This window comes from Numida meleagris, chromosome 5 (assembly GCF_002078875.1).
Source record: "Numida meleagris isolate 19003 breed g44 Domestic line chromosome 5, NumMel1.0, whole genome shotgun sequence".
Classification (NCBI taxonomy): Eukaryota; Metazoa; Chordata; class Aves; order Galliformes; family Numididae; genus Numida; species Numida meleagris.
In genome coordinates this window covers 51,510,679-51,533,747 of record NC_034413.1, presented here as the reverse complement: position 1 = coordinate 51,533,747, position 23,069 = coordinate 51,510,679, and the positions used below count along the sequence as shown (strand labels likewise).

The window sequence follows — 23,069 nt, the reverse complement described above, 5'->3', positions numbered from 1 at the left end:
TGAGTTTCAGGCATAGGACTGGAAGCAGAACATGGGGAAGTGAATGGCTTGGGAAAGAAAAGAGTTTTATCCTCAAATTAAATAGTTTGTGTTTTGTGTGGCTGACCTGGAATAAAACATAATTTTACTCCTATGAGTTTTCTGCTGGGTTATGTTTGAGATTTAAATAATATGTTACTAAGCTTTAGGATGTAATCGTGTGTCTAAAAATAGGATTGGATTATTAAGATTAATGTAATCTTTGTAGCTTTTGTTATTATTTAGAATGCAGGACATTCATTCTTCAGTGCTAGTACAGATGAGATTTTCGTATGCATCTCTAGGAAAAAACATTGTTAGAAGAATTATTCAAGCATCTGTTAAACTCTAGCAGACAACATTTAGAAAGTGAATACGTACATCCCAACAGCTCCACAATGCGAAGGATAAATCTTTTTCATTAAAATAGGTCTATCAGGAAAGCATTCTAACTCAATTATTATGCGTGCTTACTTGAAACGTACATGTATTTCAACTGACTGTTCACGTTCAGCTCACTGCACACCCTATGGACCACATGATACGTTTTGTTTATGCTGATCAGTAGCATCCCTGTTGCACAAGCTTGCTCTGTGGCTGTTCCAAAAAAGGGAATTATAATTGTTTATCCTTAGCTATGACAGTAGTGCAACATGATTGAAAACAAAAATGTCTCACTTATTCATTGAATGGTTTGTATGTGACAATAGGAAGTTTTTTTCCCTTGGTGTTATATTTTAACTTGTGAATTTCTTAAGGCCCAGATAGAGCTGTGAACCTTATTCATCATGTCACTGACATTCACTGGAATAAAGTATCAATTACTGACATCAGTTACAATTATGTAGCTTACGGTTGTACAAAGGGCACTGTTTTTACAGTTAAAAAATTTTATTTGATAGATATTGATAGTACAGTTTGTGTGGATATACAGTTTTGAAAACCAATTTTTTGCTTGCCTAATGTGTTAGAATTAAATGCTTGGAGTCTTAGCAATAAATCCTGCCTGTTTCAAATCTGCCAGAACTGTAGTGGTACATGAGTCTTATAAATTCTTATTTCACAACTTTGTCTCCATCCTTACGATGAAGTAGCTTTCTAGCTTAAGTTTAGCAGAGCAGGGTTATTTCAAACAAGCTTTAAAGCAGCCTGTAAGGGAAATCACACAACTAAGGACAATATTATTAGAACCCTCCAAGTCATGCTTTGGGGAAATCTAGGAGGGAACTCTCTTAGCACGACTTTTGATAAAATAAAGGCAGTGTGCTCAAGTCAAGAATGCTAGCCTTGTGGCACTAAGAGTAAAGACATGTCTGACTGTCTCAGTCATAGACTCCTTGTGGGCATGTGAAGCACAAGGCAGCAGGCACACAGATGTACATACTACAGCATCCATCTGTACTTATACATCTGTACTGACTTATACATCTGTAACTGACTGAATTTGCCATTGCTGTCTTTCAGAAATACCGACAGTATATGTCTGGACTTCTCACTCCTCCTTATGGTGTTATGGAAACTGGCTCCAACAATGACAGTAAGTATGCAAAAATAGAAATCAAATGTTATGGAAATTAGAGGGAAGAAGAAAAAGGTTGATGAAAGTCCTCTGTTTTGGGACGTGAGAATTTAAATGTTAAATTCAATTCAGTATTACAAATATATTCCTGTTCCACATAGGAGAAAATAGTTTGGAACTTGCTTGATTGCATTCCTAGCCGTATACAGCTGCATACAGAACTGTGCACAAATCTGTATGCTGATTGTATTACGTCACATAGCATTTAACTAGTTGTAGATGCTACATGAATTCTATGGAATGCAGCCATGAGTCCTGCTATTAAAATAAATTTTACAAGACTGACTGACTCTTTATTATTATTTTCTAGTTATGGTAGGCTACGCAACTTGTTTGTATGGTAACCTGGGTTAGTGTTTGGATATATAGCCTGCAGCAGACATGCTGCTGTCTGAACTTAGTTACACAGGTACATAAGTTTTGGTCTGGTTTTGCCTCATGAGAATCTGTGAGACTGTGAGATAATGGTGTGGACATGAATAAAAGGGCATCCTTTGGCATGCACCACTTCTGTAAATCAAGGTACTTTCACTGAGTTGCCAGAGGATTATTTAGTTGCCAACAAGGAGTATATCTGATGGCCTGCACTCACATCAGTAAATTTTGGACAATAAGTTTTGTGATCAGTATATTGTACAATGTAGCATAACTGTCCTAGATAGTACAAACACAATGCCACATCTGACTTCTAGATATTAAAACGCAGATAACGTTAAATGAAAAAATATAACTAATGCCGATATATGTACTTCAGATAGTAAGTTGTAAGCAAGTACAATTTCTAGCAAACAAGTATGTTCAGAAGCCAACTTTTTGGTTTTTTTTGCGTTCCTAATGGAAAAATTTTGCCTGAATAGATGTTTTGCATTTAAAAATCATTGATGAATATGTATGTTATCAAAGTATTAAAAATGTCCAATTCCTTATTCCATTAATAAATATCTCTTCTGTTACATAAAGAATATACAGTATTTATTCCTTGTATTCTTTTTTTCAGGAATGCCAGATAAGGACGGTATGTCAAGCGGTGCCCTTTGCCAGGTTTCTAAAAATTGTAATAAGGTAAACCACTCTTATTTTTGCCTTTGGATTTTGATGGGAGGCTTTTTGGTAATGGCATTGAATTGAGAAGACCAAGGTAAAAACGCAAAGCATATGGCTGATGCACATGATTACAATATACAACTTAAAAGGATGTTTTGGACACTGTATTATGAACTGCAGAAAGCGAAGTGAGCTTATGTCAAAGTTTGTGTCACATTCTGATTATCATCTCTCTGTAAGGAACGTAGATGGTGACGGCAAGGAAGAAAGACGTTCCTGTGATAAGACCAGAACATAGCCGGTCAATCATAAAATTCTTAGTTAAGTTCTGTTTTAAGGCTATACTGCATCTTAACTGATGCATGGGCGTTGTTCTAGCCCTTTGCACAGGCTGAATCTTCTGCTGTGTTCAGAGAGCAGCTGTACTTCCCAGTTCCCCTTTGTACACAGTTTTGTGCCTTTGGTCTCACCAGGTCAGGACTCCTGTGGAAGAACTCATGAATATTACTATGCTGGCATTAAATAATTATGGTAGTGGGAAGAAATAGTATTGGACATTGCTGTGAAGTTTCTAAAGTTTTAGGATTTTTTTTTTAATAGAGTAGAAAAGTTATAGTAATGCACAGTTCCTTGTATGCCTCCTTTCTGGATAAAGAAGTTTAACTGGATGCATTTGTGTGATATCTTTAAAAGGTAGGATTTTTTGTGACATAAAAAACATCTCTTGACAGCAGATAAAGACAATGAATATTTTAGTGTGTTTCCCTAATGTGAAGATAACTACTTCCACCTCTCTGTCTGTCTGTTCTGCTTCCTCGAGGTACTGACCTTTCTTAATTGTCACATTTAGCCTTTAATAAATGTACAAATGTAACAGTATGCTGTTCCTTTTTCTAGTCTAATTCACTAATGCTGTACCACTTCCTGATACAAGCCTATCCTTTATGAAAATAAACATTTTTCCATGCTCTCAGTAATAATTCATAGATACGTTTGAATCTATTATTCTGTAAGCATCTTACAAAGATTTGAAATGCCAGTGTCATAGAGAAGCACTTGCAAGGGTGCACTTAAGAGTTAAGACCTCTCAACAAAAGCATCAGGTGTAGAATCCAAATGGAAAGATGCTTTGTTTTCTGAAGCAGGTAGAGGTAACAAGTTAAAAACATCCCGGTCTTTCCTAGTATGTAATATTCCACCAGTAATGGGCAGGAATACTTAGCAAAGGAGCATATGCACTTTCAGGTCCAAAGTATTTTAGTAACTGAGCAAAATATTGTGATTAACATTGCTGCTGATAGCTGTGCTTTTCTAGCAGAAGTGGACTCTTCATGCACCAAGTAATGTTCAGTTGTGTTGGAGACAGAACTTGACTGGGGCAGGCTTAAACTGTTCAATGACTTTTACAGGAATAAGGTCATTAGCAAACTGTATTAACTTCTCTTCCAAGACACATAAAACAGCCATCCTTCTCTCTCCCACGCTCTGTAGACGTTTCAGTGGAGAGAAGCTGAAGGAGTAAATACATGACAGATGCTTGTCACCTTATTTTATCCTGAAGGTGCTCAGACAGTCCCATGACAAATGTGGTAGTACCTACACAGCATAGAAATAGTTCATGAATCCTAGTTCTGTGTCTTTGCCGTATGTCCACAGTTCTCTGTAATTGTGTTAAATGAAAAGTAAGTGCAACTGAAGTAAATACTCAGTATTTTATTTGCTGCATGCAAGCTTTTCCTGCAGTTTAAAACAGTACAACTGTTACAGTATTACACATATAGATCTTCATGTCCTGCTGTCGGTTTTGAATGATCAGAGAAATATTATGATTGCAGGGCCAAATTCCCAGAAATGTTGCCAGCTATTTGAAATACAAAGCAACAGGCTACCAGAAGACAGTCTGTATTCGTATGTTTCATATATTTTGTATATTTCACTGTGATATATGGCTGCAGAAATTGCTGATGCTTCAGGGACAGGCATTCATCCAGGGAAAGGGTAGTGTTTGCAGAATGTCTTTGAATTACTTTATCTTATTATTGCTAGAATTATGCCTTGTAGGGCTGGCGGCAAACGGTGAGGCCTGCAAGCTGCTCCATAATGGCCTGATGAAGACTGAGCGAGGAACTTTCTGAAATTCAGAGAAAGTTTCTCAAGGTCTTTCATGTGGCAAGAAAATGTTACACACTTAGAAGGAGATGACATCATTTCTTCAGTAGTTCTAATCATAATGATACATTTATATCTGTTTGGTTTAGTTTTGCAGGGAAATTAATATCTACAAATAATTTCCTTCAAATAAAATTAAATATATTCCACTCTTGATGTAGGAAATGCATGTTTTTCTGTTTTAGCTTGTGCTGAGCCATTTTCAAGGACTGTAATAGTTTATTTTCCATATTTGCTAATTATTTGGGTTTCATCTTCATAGCTTAATTTTTTTCTCTTATCACATCTCTTACTTTTTTGATGAATAACACACGATTTTTCTTTTAATGTATGCCTTGAAATTTTCTCACCATATGGGGATGTTTGGTTTTCCTAGTTCATTAAAATCTATTAAAAAAATTCTGTTTGGAGAAGACAGCAGGGAGATTTTCGTACACCAAACAAGAAGTCATTTGCATTTAGGATTACATTATTGAGCATCATTTAATACAATGTAGCAGTTAAATTGAGCATGAAATACTGATACAGAATATGTTACGGTCTTCGGTTATATTTTGAGAAATTGAAACAAAATCAAATTTAAGCCATCTTACATAAGGGAAAATAACACAGCATCTGTCTTTTTAACTAGTCAGTCTGATATCAGTGCAATGGTCTCACTAGCTCCAGTTTTTGAACCTTCTGTTTGAATTGATCTGGATGTAACTGGATCTGCTAGGTGATTATAACCATAAAGCCAAAATGACAAAATCAATAATAATTTCAAATACATTTTTGGAAAAAATACAGAAGAGTACTTAGAAGACAGGGGAGGTCGGGCTCCAGTGTGCAGACAGAATAGGTAGTGGTTCTGTCTCCATATATTACCAGCAGAGCTGGCAGCAGGGTTGCATGGTGGTTCCTACTACAAGATCTTGTTTTTACAATTTGGCCAGTTTCTCACTGCTTAGGCTGAATTTTTCATGCTGAGAGTTTGCTCTGGCTGATTTTTAAGTTGAAATATATCAAACCTCACTGACATTGAGGTTGGGGGAAAATGCTTACCACAGGTTAAATAGCTTTTCCCATTGATACTCTGACAATCCTGTACTGTGGACTAGGAGCTTTGCATTTAGGGCTTGTTCTGGCAGGAAGTAGTGCTATCGGAGACTCTCTACAAAATAAGCCATCTTGTTACACTATGAAAAGCATAATTTGAAACAGGCTCATTAGGGGCATATAGAAGTTAACCGCTAGTTTTTCCACGCAGGCTTTGTGCACTGCGTCTAGAATTCCCAAACTACCGCTTTGGTTGTGTGCTGCCTGGGCATTACTGTGTGGATGCTTAACAGTATGTTTTGTGTTGCAGTGGCTGGTTCTAGTTGCTGGAGTAACATTTTGAGTTACAGCCAGAGACTGTAACTGAAAATGATCCTTGTCTCCCCTGTGCTTTTACACCCTCTACTGGTGCCCAACTAGGAAAGGAGTGGTGAAATAGCCCATTCTTCTCTGAAGACATGAGATATGTGATGGTTTTAAAGTAGAGAACAGCATGTTGCAGAACAGAGCTGCGGAGACACAGGAATGAATGTGGGTAAGAACAGAGGACAGCCCCATTGAGAGCATGAATCTTCACTCTGCTGTGGGGCTTGGAGCTGAGTGAGTTTTTCTGCTGTCAGAAAATGTCTAAAACTCCTTTGTAAACTCTGCCTAAGAGAAGATGGGAACAATTCACAAAAAGAATAGAACTCTGTGATTAATGCTAATTATTCTATTTATTCAAGTAGTTGATAGTCAGAAAGTTCTAACCATGCTAATACTCCCAGCTGAAGTTTTATATTCTTTTCTGTAATGTGCAGTTCTTTTCTCCATAGTGCAGTTTGCTAAAAGAGCCCCCAAATCCTCAAGAAACTACACATGCACCAAAAAAAAAAAAAAAAAAAAACCCTTCAAAAAAAAAACCTGCATGAAAGGAAGGCTGAAAACTCAAGTGCTTGAAAGCAGAGCTTCAAGAGTGAAGGCTGACTGAGCAGCGTTAATGAAGTCCTCTTATCCGTGTTTGTTATGGTGCGGACTTCATTTCTTCATGTTTATTATGGTACAGGCTTTGATAACCTACTCATATACATTTTTTCCTCTGGCACATTCAATTAAAACAACATCTCACCTCAAAAAATCATGCTAGTTTTCTTTTTGTACAACTTAATCTCTATTATTGCTTTGAATAAATAAATAAATAAGCTGCATACATTTGTACCCTTTGTGTTAAAGCCTACATCCTTAAAGGAGGAAAGTGCTTCTTCATATCCCTTATACTGAAGAAGGCATATTAAACACAAGATGTAAGGAGATTAATTGTATGAATTAACACAACTTAGTCTTGATCTCAAGTGAGGAATATATGTATATTTTTTTCCTGAATTCTCTTATGTTTTGTTTCTGTTATCTTCCTCGTATTGTCTTTAGGTTTGTATTGTGATAAAGAGTTGCAGGAGCTCCCTCTAGTGAACGAAGTGATATTCAGAAAACACACAAATCAAGTTTGTTAAGCTTACAGATTGGAAAGTCTCCTTTATATTTTTGATGTAATCACTTCAAATCCTCTAGACTGGAAGCTCATTGAAAGTGGTTTGAAGATATTTTATAAAGCAAACCTTCTGTAGGATGTGCAGGAACTCATCTGAAAGTCACCTTTTATCCATCTTCTTCCCTGATTAATTTTGACGTCAAAAAATGTAGATCAGTTTTCTTTACTGAAGTTTCTATAAGGCTTAGATGCCATTCTGATTGTTATGCATTAAAATAATTGGAATGATTGTGAAAACATGATTTGCTATTTTATCAACTCCAACTTTTTAATAAAACCATATTTAAGAGATCTTTCCGTTGACAGAGAAGGACGTAATCTAAGTGTTAATTCCCATAATAGTGATATTTTCAACATTACCAAGCAAATGAATATTCTCTTATTTCAGTTTTCAAGCACTTAACTATATCTCTGGGCATTTTGAAGTGTGTTGTTTGTGAAGATGACATTACAATTCACTAGATGCATCCTTGAAGAGCCCATGCAAGATACAAGTAATAATCATGTTCACCCACCAAATTACCTACTCTAGCAATAAACACAATAATTTCACTTTTGATTTCCCTATAGTTCAATTTTCTTTTCCCAGATGACCAAGGAGAAAGCTGATCTTTTAACATATTCAGTAGACTAAAAAATGTGGAATTTGATAGACCATTAGGAGAACTAAGGGAAATGTTTCACATGCTCATGAAATTCTGAGCCTACAAGGCTGAATAAAGAAAGAGAAAACAGAAAAGCTGGCAGTGTTTTAGCGAGTTTGTAGATGGAATGACAAGATATTTGTTTGGAAGTGGCACCCTCTCCAACATTCACATGAAACCTGTTGTAACAGAGTTGTTTTCTGTGTGGATGTTTTATATAACTGTCCAGTGACAAGTGTGCATTAATTCCTAACCTGGCCTGTGTTCCATGCCAGAGTCTATTGTCCTATACAATGATAGCACAAGATTAAAAAAAAAAAATAGTTCCCTTTCCTTTTCTGTTCTAAAGTGGTTGCGTAAAGGCACTGTGTGCAACTATTTCTAAGTAACGTCTTCATGCAGTCCTAACTACTGGTTACTTTTATGTGAAAGTAATATGCTTAGAGGTCTGTTCTTCATTTTGCATTGAGTAGAGGTGCTTAGGGTTCAGTCATCATCACAGCCTGTAACAATTTGGCTAGTGCAGAGGCTGTGCATATAGTTCCTGGCAATGAGTCACATAGTGACAGCATATGGCAGGAGAGATAACAAAGACAGAAGTGTGATATGAGTAGGAGTCTGTGAAAAATTAATTTTTTATATGTTAGTGATGAACTTCATCATGAAAAATGTGAAGGTCTGTATGTCATCAGAGCTCTTTAATGTAAACAAAATTGTTAGTAGGGCTGCTGGTCTGCAAAAGTAAGTAGAGTAAAAATTTATCTTGCATAAGATAAATTTTTGCAGAACCATCAGGGAAGGTTTGGGGCATCACTGTGTCCAGTTATAGCCATGTGCAGATGATGTACAGCTGTAGGCCTTTCTTCCAAACACCAATATGAACATCAGTGCCTCAAAGAAATGCTTGCACTGCTTCATCTTCTTTTATCCAATTCAGCTGTCTGATGATCTGTAATATATCTGTGATCCATGATTTCATTGTGTCTCCTGAATTCTGGAGACCATAACAGTGGTTTCTGTTGGAAACGGCTTATTCTGCTGTAGCTAATCATATAACCAAACTTCAGTCTGACCAAGAGAGCTAGCCAGAGTAGTCCCAAAATGGAACTTGCAGTTTTGATCAGTGATTCTCCTTTGATCTATTGTAATACCAGAAGGAATAATGTTGTAGAGGGAAAAACAAACAAAAAACCAGAATCCTTGGTTGAAATTGCTGCATATTACCAGCGTACATGTCAGAATAACTTTATTTCATTTCTTAACATACTTGATCCAGTTCAAGGATCCCCGTTCCTTGAAGCCCTTCCATGAATTTGAAAGAAAAAAATAGGATCCCTTCTTCTGAAATGAGGACTTTTCACTGTTGTGACTCTCAGGACATCACTAGGAATGTAGTATTCTACAATGATAGTGAGATTGGTAAGAGATAGAGGCAAGACTTCTCTTGGCAGATGAGACCTTTTACAGCCAAGGGTAGTATTTTGCAATCTACAGATCCTAAAGAAATAGTTTTATTTTGAATTTTGATCTCATTTTGTAAGAATGGTTTGCAACACTGGACTGGGATAAAATGTATCTAGGTATATTTAAATTTTAAAATATAAGCAAATGGCCACATTTATCTTGAGAAAAAATAATGGGAAAAATCATGAATACCTGATAGCACAGTTCAGTTGTGTTGTGAGCACTGAAGACAGTGTATCGCATTTCTATCCCAATTGCAAAATATCTCTGGAACAACCATTGGCCATTTCTCAGGAATAGCAAACTAAACTTGGAAGAATGTGCCTGTATCCTTATGTAAATGTTGCATGAGCTTTCTGAGGCATTGTGAAGCTACCCAAAAGACGCAGATGAGGATACTGTGAGTTTTATTGTGAGGAAGAAGTGAAAAGATGAAGAATGAGGGGCGGGGAGAGAGAGAGACCTTCCATCTCCAACAGAACAATCAATTTACTAAACTAACATAGCTAAACAATGCAAGTTTTTACTTCCATGACTTCTATATCTGAGAAGTGCATAATGTGTAAGATTTCCTCAGCATTTGTCTGAGCCAAGAGTCTCCTCAAGCAATTGTTACATTGGTGCTCTTACTCCTTTTATTGTTTGTTTTTTATGTCAGTCTTTGTAACAATTTGTATGTATCCTAATCCCATGTAATTCTCATTTGTACTGGCTGCTATGATACAAAAGGCCTTTGCTCCAAACAGCTTGCAGTCACAGAAAAGATGGACTGACTGTCAGGAAGGTGCTGATTTCCTCAGAAGCTTGTAAGGCATACGACTTACACATGTACCTATGTTTTAACTGATTTTTTTTTTCTGATTTTCTTTTCTTCTGTGATCAGTCCTTGATGTGATCTTCCTAGGAGACAATGGGAGTGGGAGGAAGAAGTCTGGAAATCAACAGACAAACGAAAAACTAAGTGATACATATTTCTTTATTAATTTTGTTACTTGAAAGGAATCTACCTCACAATTTCCACTTGTTAGGGTAGGAGTGCTGAGTAAGAGCAGTAGGCAAGTACTTGACTCCTCCCTGAGTAAAATCCTCAGAACTGGATTACATAAGTGTTTGTGGCTATGTGAGGAAGGCAATTTGGATGCAGAGATATTTCCCCTTTGTGGGAAGAAAGTACATTTTTCCACTGTTGCCTAATTGAATAAGTATCATCATAGTTTAGATAAATAAAATAAAATGGATAAGAGAAAAATAAGAAATTCCTAGAAGATGCTAGAAATTGTAGAACACTCATTATTGTGAAGTAGCCGTGGAAAGTTATTTAGATATGAAAATCACTCTTACTTCCTGTTGTGTGCATGAATGTAGCATATTGCTTTACCTGCCAGTGCTGGCAAGGGCAGTCTGACAATATGTATTGTGGAGTCACATTTGATGACTCTTGCTCTTTGGCTGTGTCTTTTGTGTGATTCTGTCCCAACCCATAAAAACATGCACATATGCTCCATTTATTTCTTGCAGTTGAAAGGCAGAAAGAGTGGGTAATTACACTTAAAGGAAAAAAAAGAAAGATGGTCCTTTTCAAGGTTCATGTCTTCAGGCAAGTCAAGCGTATACAAGTAGCATTTGGCACTTATATTTGTAACAGCAAAATGAATTTTTTGAATCTTATAATTATTTTTTCAAGTTTGGCAGAAGAATTAGATCAGAGGTCTTAAAATCAGATTCCATTTAGTTATTCATATCATTTCTCAGAGAGCACTTTGACTTCTTGTCCTACAGTGCATGCAGGAAATTGGTATTCCACAAAGTCAAATATAGTTCTGAAGTAATCAATGTGTCTGATGACTTAGCAACATCTTTTTTTTTTTAGTTATGTACAGATGACAAAAATTTGAGAGGTTAATAAATAGTGTGGAAAAGCAAGCTGTCTAGTGACTTTTGTTTTTCTCTTAGTGTTGCCTAGATGTGAGCCAGGAACCTCCTGTACTGACAACACCACCAAAACTCATGTTTGTCTGTGGTGCTCAGTTACAGCCATTTGGAATGAGAAAAGCTGAGGTAAAAATGTCAAATAGCTACAAAAGGACCAAAAATGTAATTGGATCAATATTTCCAGCGATGTTAGGGGCAAGTGCTGTTTGGGTATTTAAAGATTTATGATTTTTCGTTATTTATTCTTTTTGTAAATTTCCTTCTGGAAGAAAGCTTGGCACAAGAGTGTGAACGTTTGATCTCTGCATGCTTTATCATCAGTGATGCAGCTGTCTTAAAATTAAAGATCCCAGTTAGTGAGGAAATACAAATACATGTTGCTGAGTTGGCTAGCAGAGAAATGAATACATAATTTAGGTTCCAAAGTAAAAATGAGGAGGAAAAAAAAAGCATACTTCCATTACGAGTTATTACACTGCTGCTAATTAGGGTTACCCAGTCACATTTATTTTCATCTTAGGAAATGAGCACATATAAACAATTTGTATAATAACCTTAAATATAAGCTGGATGGAGAAGGAGCCAGTAACTTAATGGGGGAACATTATGGTTGTCTTTGTAAACTTCTCAGTACTGCTTTGTTCACTCTTACTGTTTAAGGTCACTGACTTCAAATGCCTGAATCTGAAGATCTTCTCTCATGCCACACTCTTCCTTTGTAGCATTTTGCACAGTGGCTCAGCTGGTCACTTCTCACCTGAACCCATTGACTGACCCAGTCCACCTGAGAGCTCCACAGGTGCCAGCAGTGTCCCCAGGCAAGGAGGCAGAAATGGGTGACTGGCAGTAGGCCATGGTGGGAGCAGACGCTATGGTAAGGGAGCAGAACTGTCAGAAGCACATTAACCTTTTTTCTGAACTTAATTTTCTGCTCTTCTAGCTGAAATTTAGCTTCCTGACCAGGGGTGGAACACAGCAGTCTCGCTTCAGATTGCTGTGAACTATCTGGGGCCTTAAATATCTAACCTCTGCACAAAGCATTGCTGGGCCTGTCAGCTGTGGGCTGTGAGAATCGCTCTGGCCAAAACCTGGTCCCTCTGCAGCCCTCTTCAGCTGCTGGAGGGGCAGAGGAGCAGCAGACTGGGCAACTTTTCATCAGGCCTGCTTGCAGTGCTGTTGCAGTTCACTGCAAAGTTACCCATGAGTCTGTATGATTTCCATCTCGAGTGCCTAAATACAGATTTGTATGATGTATTCCTGTTACGGCTGTAATACTCATGCAGAAACAGTTGTTCCTCTCTCCCTCCCTCCTCTTGGGTTGTCTTAATTGTGTTCAGAGACAGCCTAGATTAGGGACTGTGGTCTGCTGACTGCTGGGTTCTGGCACCTGTTCCAAATGAGTCTGGGAAATAGGCCCAGGAAAAGCTTTTTGTAGCTAGCTGCACAGGGTTCCTCATCTTGCCTGGCAAAACTCTAGGAGTCCACAAGATAAAGCAGACTCACCCTTCCTCCTTTTTTTTCTTCCCTTCTGTCTCCTGCCCTTAAACACCCAGTTCAGCTCACACTCACCAAATGGTAGTTAGCTTCTGCAGGTTCCAGGGGAATGCTGCAAAAAAACACCTGGACAAAACTGTAAAAATAAGTTTTGTCACATTTCTTCTGCTGTAAACGTACAGCCACTGCTCCACAGTGGTCCTGGACTTCTCTATCTAGCAGAGTGGCTCTCGCATCTTCCTGGGATAGTGGTCCAAGCTGGGAAGTGAGGAGGGAGAAGGAAACCAGGAGGCTACCTAAATGCTACTCCATCTGTTCGGTTTCTGCAGTGTTACAGTCAGTATTCTTGAAAGACTGCCTTTTGTTTGGCTTTTCTGATGTGAAGTTTGGGGTAGAGAGCATGGACTGCTGCCTGGGAAGTGCTATGTGACCTTGTGGCTCTACAGATACATGGCGATCTGCAACAATACTTACTGGCCTTTACTGTTCCAGAAATTCTTCCGGGGAGAATGTACTACCCTTTCCCCAAGATAGTCTCTTAGACTGACTGTAATGGAGAAGCTGAAGATTCCTACATTTTTACAGAAACATTTGGTATTTTAGACAAACAAGTCAGCTGTGAGTTCTCTGGTGATCAGTGTCTCTAAGCTGGTTTGGATTACAGTAATTAAACTTCTCTGTAGCAGTAAGCATTAACTGTTCATCTTCATGCTATGATTTACTTTACTTAATGCAGTCGTAGTTACCTTTTATACAGCCCACAGAGGTTTCCGCTGAAGAGTCAGTTAAGCCAAAGAAGATTTGGAGATTATGTTTAAAAAGGAGGTGAGCAGTTGAGAGATGACAGGGACAGAATTTCAGTTGAATGAAGTAATATTTTTAGTACTAATGTGAAAATTAACACCACTATTAAGCAGAAATAGGAGAAAGGGGATAAATTACAAAATACGTACAACAGGTCCCTTTCCATTTCACAAGGACAGGGTTGGTTCTGTGATATCCCTAAAAGCCAGACATCACAGAATTTACAGAACTTGGGCTACATACTGAGAGAGGTAAAAAGAGGTCATTTCTTTCAGAAACATACTGTGGTGAATTGGGTTGTAAAGAGATCTGGCTAGCTAGGTACAACATCAGGTAGAGTAATTTCACTACTCTTTATCAGTCCTGAATTAGTTATTCTAGTGTTCTGTGAGCATTTCTGGAGCTTTTTTTTTTTTTGCTCTTTTTTTTTTTTCCCCCGTTGCAATAGAGATCCAGTTAGCAACAGAAGATGCTCAGATTATACTTACAAGTGTCTGAGCCCAACTAGTTACTGAGGAAGATGACCTGAAGTTCAAAATAATAAAAACAAATGCAAATGGGTTGATTTAAATGGCAGCAAGTTGGGCAGTTGCAAGCTCTGTAGGAAGGTGGGAGGAGGGAAGGAGGAAATTTTCAAAAATGAAATCTTTATTACTCAGTGCTAACTATGTTTTGTAGATTTATAGTCAGGATTTGCTAGTATTGTTCTTTTACTATTTTCCTGAGGAATACTGGCTGTTCACATAGATGTGCATTAGCTCATTTGTGTTTTATTTACTGATTATTCTAATTGTATTATGGAGTTAATATGACAGACAGGGCATGTTAATCCATATTTTTCAGATCTAATAATTTGATTCCAAGTAACTTTTGTGTGTTTTTAATCAATATGATTACTTCCAATGTAGTATCAAAGCAACACTGAATTAACTGATTGTATGTACATCAGTAAGGAGATTCATTTCATGCTGGTTAAATCTGTGGGATCGCAGTTGGGTTTTATTGCGAAAGAGAAGTTCTGACCCTTTGTAGCCAGTATTTCCTCCCTGAATTTATAATGTCAGACTTCTCCCTTTGCTGAAACAGATCCTAATGTCTCTTGATATTAGAAGGGGGATTTGATGCTGCTGAGTTGTCCTCAGAAGATGCATGTTGTCTCTTGTGACTTGGTTCTGAGCTGTGAGGGCTAGTGTGTCCCAGTCAAGAACAGGAGCTGTCTGATGTCAAAACCACAAGGAAGAAGAGTGTTAGCATAAGGAGATAAAATCCAGTATTAAGATGAAAGCACCCAATAAACTGCACAGTGTTTGATACAGACAGAGCAGGACAGTTAACAGGTTCAGCACATCAGTACCCTCAACTTTGATAAGGTTTTTGAAGTCAGGGAGAAAGAGGAGTTTTAAGGAAGATAAGAAGGTTGTTTTGTGAATATTTGCCAAGAGCAGAATGCTTGTCTCTTTCACTGACGCACAAATATGTAAATTAAACAGAAGTACTTGAATGGTTTTTATGTTTATGACAGAAGACTGTAATCTGTTGAAGTAAAGTAATACTTGGCTGAAAGAAAAATGTTTGTGCTTTTTAAAAATGTGTTCTTGTCTAGCAGTCACTGTGGGATTTCATTCTTCTGTTTACTTTCATATGCTACAGAAACAGCCATTTACTTAATATTATAAAATATATTCTATGTGGTTGGAAAAGATCTCTGTAGATCATTAAAAATCATGTCATTTCCTTCTGTGAAGTAGCATAACAGATGGTGTTGCACTGGATATTGTTAGATTATTCCTTCTCAGTTTCATTTTTATCAAGAATTCATTTCTGAAAAGGATGACAGGAAGAAGAATGAGAAGTAGAGCAGTTGGAATCTGAGGCAGGTATGAAATGTTTCTTCATTTCATGTATGTTCACACAATGCACTATCCTGAACTTGGAGACGAAGAAACCTGGAATCACTAGCAGAGACACAAAACAGGTTTAAATCAACATCCTTTCTCTGCGTGCCAGAGATGTTATCGTGATGCTGACCTCCCCAAGGAATTCAGGATGTAACCTTCTACCCCCATGAGCCCCATCTCACTTTGATGACTTTTCCTTTCTCTGTTAAAAATCATTATAAAATGCTCAGGATGAAATTGTAGGCACTTGACTTCAAGGATTTTGCTTGCAACATTCAGTAGTGTTTTCAGTTGCTCATTCTCATTACTTGTCAGTGGTGTGAATAGACACTGTCATCCTTATTTTACAGATGCAGAAGTTGAGACACTTAGAGGTAGAACAACTATCTGGGGTCACATGATAAATAAACTGTTATCATTCTGATGACAGTGGGGCTCTTGGCTCATTTGGATGATGTTTTGACTACACTAAAGAGTTTTAACAGGGTCACAATTTCACTCCTTAAATCACACTCCATCCAGTTTTTGGCACGCTTGCACTTGGTATGTAACCACTGCACCTAAAACTTCAGCACATATTTCTCAGAGGGCAGTTCTGGTGGCTGGGTTTGCTCAAAGCACAGGTGAGCCCATCCAGTCACATTTATCTACAGGCATGGCTTCTGGGAGCTTTGGAGCTTGCATGTGCAGAATTTATAAAGGAATCTGGAAACAAGTGAAATAAATCCTCCAGAAGCTCATCAGTCTTTAGCTTCTCCTTGTTTTGCTTTGAATTGTGTATCTAAAGCATGTATTAGTGGCAAGTCTTAACTTTGCTGTCTAATATTTATTTTGATTTTTCATCTTTAGCATTATAGTTTGTTTTTCAATATGTATTTTAAGTAAACATACTGTTAAAACCATAGATACTAAGACAACAGTAATTCTCAGATGATTAAAAAAAATATTTATTTTTCTGCAGATTAATAAAATGCAGCAGCAGAGCAACCAGTAACAACAGTGGACTGAGATTCCTTGTGACAACTATAGCCGCACCTCTATCAGAATATCAGGAATGCTCACAGTGGCGTTAACATTTTCTGACATTTTATTCAATGCATGCAGTGTAGTTATAACAGCTGTTTCACTGTATAGGGAAGTAGAAAAATGACAGGAAAATAAGACATCATTAGGCATGTTCTGGCTTTTTTTTGTGCACTGGTCATAGTCTTTTTCAATATTCTTTTTCTCTTTGACATTCAGAGTGAAGTATCATTTTTGGTAATGGCTGAATCATTTTGTGTTAAAAGGATAGACATCTACAGTTTGTCAAAGAAACATTGTGGAAGTGCTAAATAATTTCAATTTAACTTTCTAAAATAAATTTACTGCACTGATAGTCCTTGAGAATTTAAAGGGGCACATTTTCCTGTTTATGCTATTAATACATTTAGATTGCTAAAGAAAAGCAATTTTGGAATGTGTTTTAAAATACAGCTTTATCTGTACATTGTATTACATTTAGAGATTGTAGATTTTAAAAGTTAGCATTACTCTGAATATTTTGATAGTAGACTATTTACTGACAATATTCAAAGCATTTTACAAAGATAGAAATTATTAGCATTCCTTTCTCCAAAGAGAGAAAAGTGAGACACAGTGCAATTATGTCATTTGCACAAGGTCATGCTGTCAATTAATTCATAAAAATGAATAAAACTGAGCTGTCTTAACTAATAGTCTTGACAATTTATACTAGTCTGTTTTGCTTGGTTTAGTTAGCTTGTACTTAGTTAAATCTTTGTGTGTTTAGACTACAGTTGCTGTAGTTTTTTGAAGCTCATATGATTTTTGAAACAATTTTCCTGTTTCTGTGGAGGTTCCATGGTTTTGCAAACATCTTTCTGTCCCTTTGTTTTCCTCCATCCACACTTTGTTCTGCTTCCCACTTTTACTGCTTATAGATGTTTCTTAAGAAAGTATGATCGTCTTTTGTGAGCACGGGTAACTTGAAGATGCTTCAGTAATACAGCTTTAGAGTATTTCGAAACTAGCTACAGGTCATTTGAATTCTCACGTTGTTAGGTAAGCATAGATGAAGGGGAGAAACAAGTGCTTTTTTCCATGTAATTTGTCCTTTGCTAATTGCAAAGTGTTGCTTACAGAGCTGGCGGGAGGTTGATCCTTGTCAAGTTAGGATTTTTCCAGTTGTGAGGACCTTTGTCCTTCGGCTGTCAATGCTGTGTTCTGGAGAGTAGGCAGTAGAGAGCACAGGTTGTTTCTCCAGCTGCTACATACCTTTGTGGAGAGATACTGAAGTGTCCAACATGTTTCCAGCCTGGTAACAGTGTTTGTGTTTCTATTTCCACTTCTGTATTCCAGAGCAGGGTGAGGTCTCCCTGCAGCTGTGTCTGCAGTCTGGAGAGGCTGCGGCTCGGTCCTCGCGCTGTGTCTCACAGTCCTGCAGGGCTCAGGAGGAGCTGTCAGAAATGCCTGGAGCTGGGCACATGTGCCAAGGCTTATTATGGGCTGTGTGCAATGGGGATGCGTAGAGGCCAGGTAGTGGTTGTTTTCTGATGACACATAGATCCGTGTATCAGCAGGTTATACACAGGTCTGCTCCCAAGATCCAGCGTAGGCTAACTGAGCACAGGAATTCCTGGAGTGTTAGTCATGTATTCTGTAAGACTTAGACAAAAATGCTTTTCAGACAATCTTTTTATGACTGAATCTTTGACCAGCTGCTTCTCTGATATTTTTCAGCAAGCTGCATTCACCACGTGGGTTGTTTTACCAAAAGCGTATTAGCAGACATTGATGCAGTCTGCACAGATGCACTATTTCTGCAGATAAGAGAGCTGACTTAGCGTGCTCTATCCAAGGTTACTTTCCATCTGGAAATACACTCTCATTGCTATGTTACTGTATGCTCAGTTGCATACCTGATATGACAATAAACTATTTATTCTCTACTGCTGGAAATACTGGTTTGTTTTGGGAAAAGAGCCATCTTTGGATTTCTTATCTATACCCTGGGTATGAAGTAGCTCACGTAGATGACACATTACAAAAAAGGCAACTATTTTGAAAAGAGTTACATGGACTTAAGAGAGAGTGAAAAGAACAGAAGGGGAAAGTGCTGCATAGGAGGGCTGTGGGGACATTTTTTAAGCTTTCAGCTCTGTCTTACTGACTGTCTGTACTTTCACCATTGTTGCGGGAATGTTTTTTGTGTATTTTATGTGTTCACTGGTAAACCAGCCTTTCAGGATGCTTATACAGGGATAGTCAAGCACCATTCTAAATTACAGGCACCAGAGGACAGTTGGAACCAGTAAGAGCTAAAGATGCTCTACTTCCTGAAGTAAGCCTAAGGAGAATCAAATGCTGTGGGCCTGACTTGAAACCCATCAAGTCAGTCACTTCCCAGTGATTTCAGTGGGTTCGGATTAGACTCTAAATCAGCAAGAGCATTAACTTCCAGTGCTGTAAAACAAGCAAACCTCTTAGTGATGCTGCTGTCGCTGCTGCCGCCTTTCAACTTGTGTGGCTTTTGTCCTTTGTTTCTTCTGGAACCCCTGCCAGTCTGCAGGAAAACAGATGTCACTTGCAGTTCCTTTCAATGCCTGGGTTGGAAATAAGGGAACAATGGTTCTGCTCAGGTTTATCTGATCACCCTAGTAACCTTATGCGCCTTATTTAACTCCAGTAAATACAGAAACTTGTTCTCTGTTCAAAGATGAGTTGTACTGAGGTCATGTGAAAAAGCCACGATTCACTGACTTTTATTTTCTTTCTTCTTTTTTATTTGCAGTATGCAGTTCCTACCTTAACATTTGAGAGTAAAAAGATCCTTACTGCTGCAAATCTAAAGTTTTAATTTATATGTAAAGTCTCAGAAGAAACATCCCTTTACAGATATTTAAAGGAAATGGAAAAGTGTATTTTTGTAGGAGATATCCTTGGATTTTATTCAGCAGATATGAATGACAAATGCAGACCTCACGTTATTGTTATTCACTGTATTATTTGTTTGTTTACATGTGGTTTGCTCATTGATGTAGGAAGCACAGAAATAAAGGTAACTCATGCCTTATAGTTTGCAATCTAAGGGTCATTTCTCTGGGGGTTAAATGTGTGCATAAAGTTATACAAACAAATAATGCTGTTTAGATCTGTGGTATTGCTCTCTTGCATAAATATTTGAATCTTCAAAGGACTAGAGGCTAAGATTCTTACTTTCTCTGCTTCACCCCAATTTAAAGAGGGTTTTGTGATTGGCTTCACGAATGGTTTGCTTGAATGTGAATTCATAAATGTGCAGAGATTGTCAGTGTTAAATGGAAAGCCTTTTTGCTTTCTCTTTTTTCTCCCCCCTTCTGACACCTGCAGTTCCATCCTCGCTACCCTCCAGACCCATCTACATCTTCTCCTCTACAGTGGCAACAGCAGATCATAGTAAACTGTCTGAGAACACTGATTGGAAAAGGGCATGAAGTAGCTAAAGCTTGTCATTGCTGTGGCCAAGAGATGGGCAATAATTTGTTAAACTATTATAATTGGCTTGCAGACTTGAGCTCTTCACCTGATAACTTTTCCTCTGATTCAGAAATCCTGAAAAATATGATCAAGTAGACACATGTAGGTGCTTCAGTCATATTACTTCTTCAAAGATACAAGAATGTATAAAGAAGGTAATTAAACAATCTGCACTCTGCTGTTTTATGGGGAAAGCTCCCTTGTTACTTCTTAGTGCTTTCTAAGTATCCCTTAGTGAAGGATCCAAAATTGTAAAGACTTGTTAAGCATATTCTGGAGTTCAACCAAGTTGTGATTATTATTATTATAAGATGTACCCCTTGCAGATCCAGAATCTGATTTTTCTGATGGGAAGTTTTTATAGGAGCACTGTATCTGCTATTAAGTAAATTATATTACACTTCTCCATCTTTAGAGTATGACTTGCCTTTCTGTTCCAAACCCAGTCCAAACCATATGGTTCCATTTATTGCATGTCCTGTGGTTGGTGCAGCCAGAGCTCAGTGCAGTATCTTTGAGAGGCTGCAGCTCGGTAGGCTCTCTTTGTTGGCTGTGTCTTTTGGGCCTTGCTTTCTTGAGACTGGTGTAGTTGCTTGGGGGTATTGTTGCTGATCATCTCTTTAAGCATCACCTTGTGGCTGAAGTACTTTCAGACACATGAAGGTGTCCTTGAAAACTGCATAGTGGCACAGAACGTGTGTAAAAGATTTTTAGAAAATCATCTAGTCTATCCGTAAGCCACATGCACAACTGTACCCATGTCACTCCTGGCAGACGCCCTGTATATTCTCCCAAGCCTCCAAAGATGGAGGAGCCATAACTCCCTGCCAGTGTGTGCCAGTATCACTGTTTGTACTGTTAGAAAAGCTTCACCAGTGCCTAATCTGAATTCTTTCTCACAGCAATTTAAACTCTATTTTCTGATCTCTATGTGATGGACTAGGTCAATTTTTTTTTTCTTTTAAAAGACCTTTTAAATCTGAAGACTTTTTTTATCATACTCTGTGACTTGTCTTTTCTGTAGCTGAACAACTTGGTTTATATTGTGCTTTCTCATTACTCTTGTTGCTATTCTCTGAATTCAGTTGGTTTAGTTGCTTTTGAAGTTGAGTATCCAAACAAGACTCAGTGCTTTAGCGTAGGTCTTATCTAGATTGACTAAAGCAGAACTGCATTATGTATCTAATCAGCCACAGCATCCCCATACTGTATTTGTCACTTTCAGAGAAGTATAGCGTTGGTTAATCAGTTCTGTTTAATATCTGTTATCAACCTTGTTTTTCTTAGGAATTACTGCTAAGACACTTGTTCCCTACTCTGTCTTTCTATAGCAGATCATTTCTACTTCAGAAAAGTAGTCAGGAGTATCTGTGTTGCATAATAATATCATATATTTTCAGACCAATATCAAAATTGTAACAAAGTTATAAATTTGTTCTCCAGTGAGCGTGCAGTCCCCTGCATCCTGAAGTTCCCTGCAGAATCTATCGGTGTACATTCTGCTTCATCCCATACTAATAGTATTAGATGTGTGATATGTTTTTGAGAACCCTTCTCAAAACAGACCTTTAGTGTGACTGCCTGCTGGGCAGTGCTTCACTGGGAATTGCTTTTAAAATGTAGGATTCCAACTGGCTTTGCACCTATTTTGTAAGTATTTAATCTGCCCGTTGTAGAAGAGAATATTGTATGAGCTGGTGCCAGAAGTTTTGCTAAAGTAATAGAGCTGGAAATCTACTGGTTCTTCCCAATCCATTACCATTGCTACCCAGTTGTAGAAGGAAATTTGATCAGTTTGTCACAATTTGTTCTTGATTGATGTGTATCACTTATTATTCATCTCCTCATTCTTTTCCAGCTGTTCACAAAGGGACTTTTTTTCTGGGAAGACAGGTTAGGCTGACGTGTTCTTCAGCTCTTTCTTCTCCCAGTTTTCTGTCTTCTGCTGCTTAGTCCCCAAGAACTCTTAGAGATGAGTGCTGATAGTTCTGAGATGGCTGCAGCTGTCTTTGGTTCTTCAAACTCTTCAGATTTCCCGCATGAAATTCTCTAAACCCAGCCAATCTGAAAATACCTAATTTACATAAATTTTCTCATCCGTTCTTTACGTTTTTTAGGCTGAGATTTTACTCCCTTAACTGTGCTACTAGGGATTCTAGCCATCTCTCTGCTGGTCATCTGTTTAATGAAGACTGACAAAAAAAAAATCAACTGCTTCTGGACTTCTTGAATTGTCTGTCAACAGATTTCCTTCTGCTGAACAGTAGATCAACACTTTTCCTTTCCTACTAGTGTACTTCTGGAACATGTTTTGTAACTCCTTAAGTCCTTTGAGATTACATTTGTCCCCCCCTACACCCCATCATCCGCTGCATGCATTTTTTCTTCCCAACCCCTTGTTTCTATTTTGATGTTTTTATTTCCTTCTATAAGGTACTGATGCTGGATCATTTCATGAAATCGCCTTCATCGAAGATACTTTGTACTTTTTCAGTTGGTTCTTCTGAATTAGTCAGAATCTAATGCAGGAGAACAGCTCTTCCTGCTGCAGATTCTTGTGTTCTGACCTAGTTTTTGCCTTGTTTTTTTTTTGTTGTATTTTTTCTTGTGTGTACTTTCAGCTTGAATCTGATTTCTTCTAAAAGTTCTCTCATATTCTGTTTCAATTAGGATAGGAGGTTTATTGAGAAATCTTCATTAATCTTAGATTTTTTCCATGACTGGTTTTATGCGTTTTTGTTCTAACTTGAGACCTTCAGTCTCATTGAACAGAATATGAAAACATTTTAAAATAGAATGGAAGCAAAAGTTATTAATACTCAGAGTGGTGTCTCTGAATTTGTCATTCTTATTTACATGTTTGAAACTTTTATTTGGTGGTTTTGTCTGCATCAGAGCCAAATTTCAAAAAATTCTTGCTATTTGAGCATGTTTTTACC

General features: G+C 37.7%; 1 protein-coding gene across 6 annotated transcripts in view; it reads left to right on the top strand.

Moving 5' to 3' along the window:
- RAPGEF4 (Rap guanine nucleotide exchange factor 4) overlaps window positions 1-23,069 on the top strand; it is a 151,588-nt gene that overhangs the window by 68,505 nt on the left and 60,014 nt on the right. For 5 of the 6 annotated variants that reach the window (XR_002439452.1, XM_021399330.1, XM_021399333.1 and 2 more), the window contains 2 exons: window positions 1,483-1,555; window positions 2,595-2,659. Coding sequence is in view for 5 of the 6 variants with exons in the window: in XM_021399330.1 (XP_021255005.1) it covers window positions 1,483-1,555; window positions 2,595-2,659 (138 nt within the window). In the remaining variant the exon portion in view is untranslated. Of the gene's footprint in view, window positions 1-1,482; window positions 1,556-2,594; window positions 2,660-10,752; window positions 11,543-12,138; window positions 12,291-23,069 lie in introns of those variants that run through there. The other variant, XM_021399334.1, reaches the window with a different exon arrangement.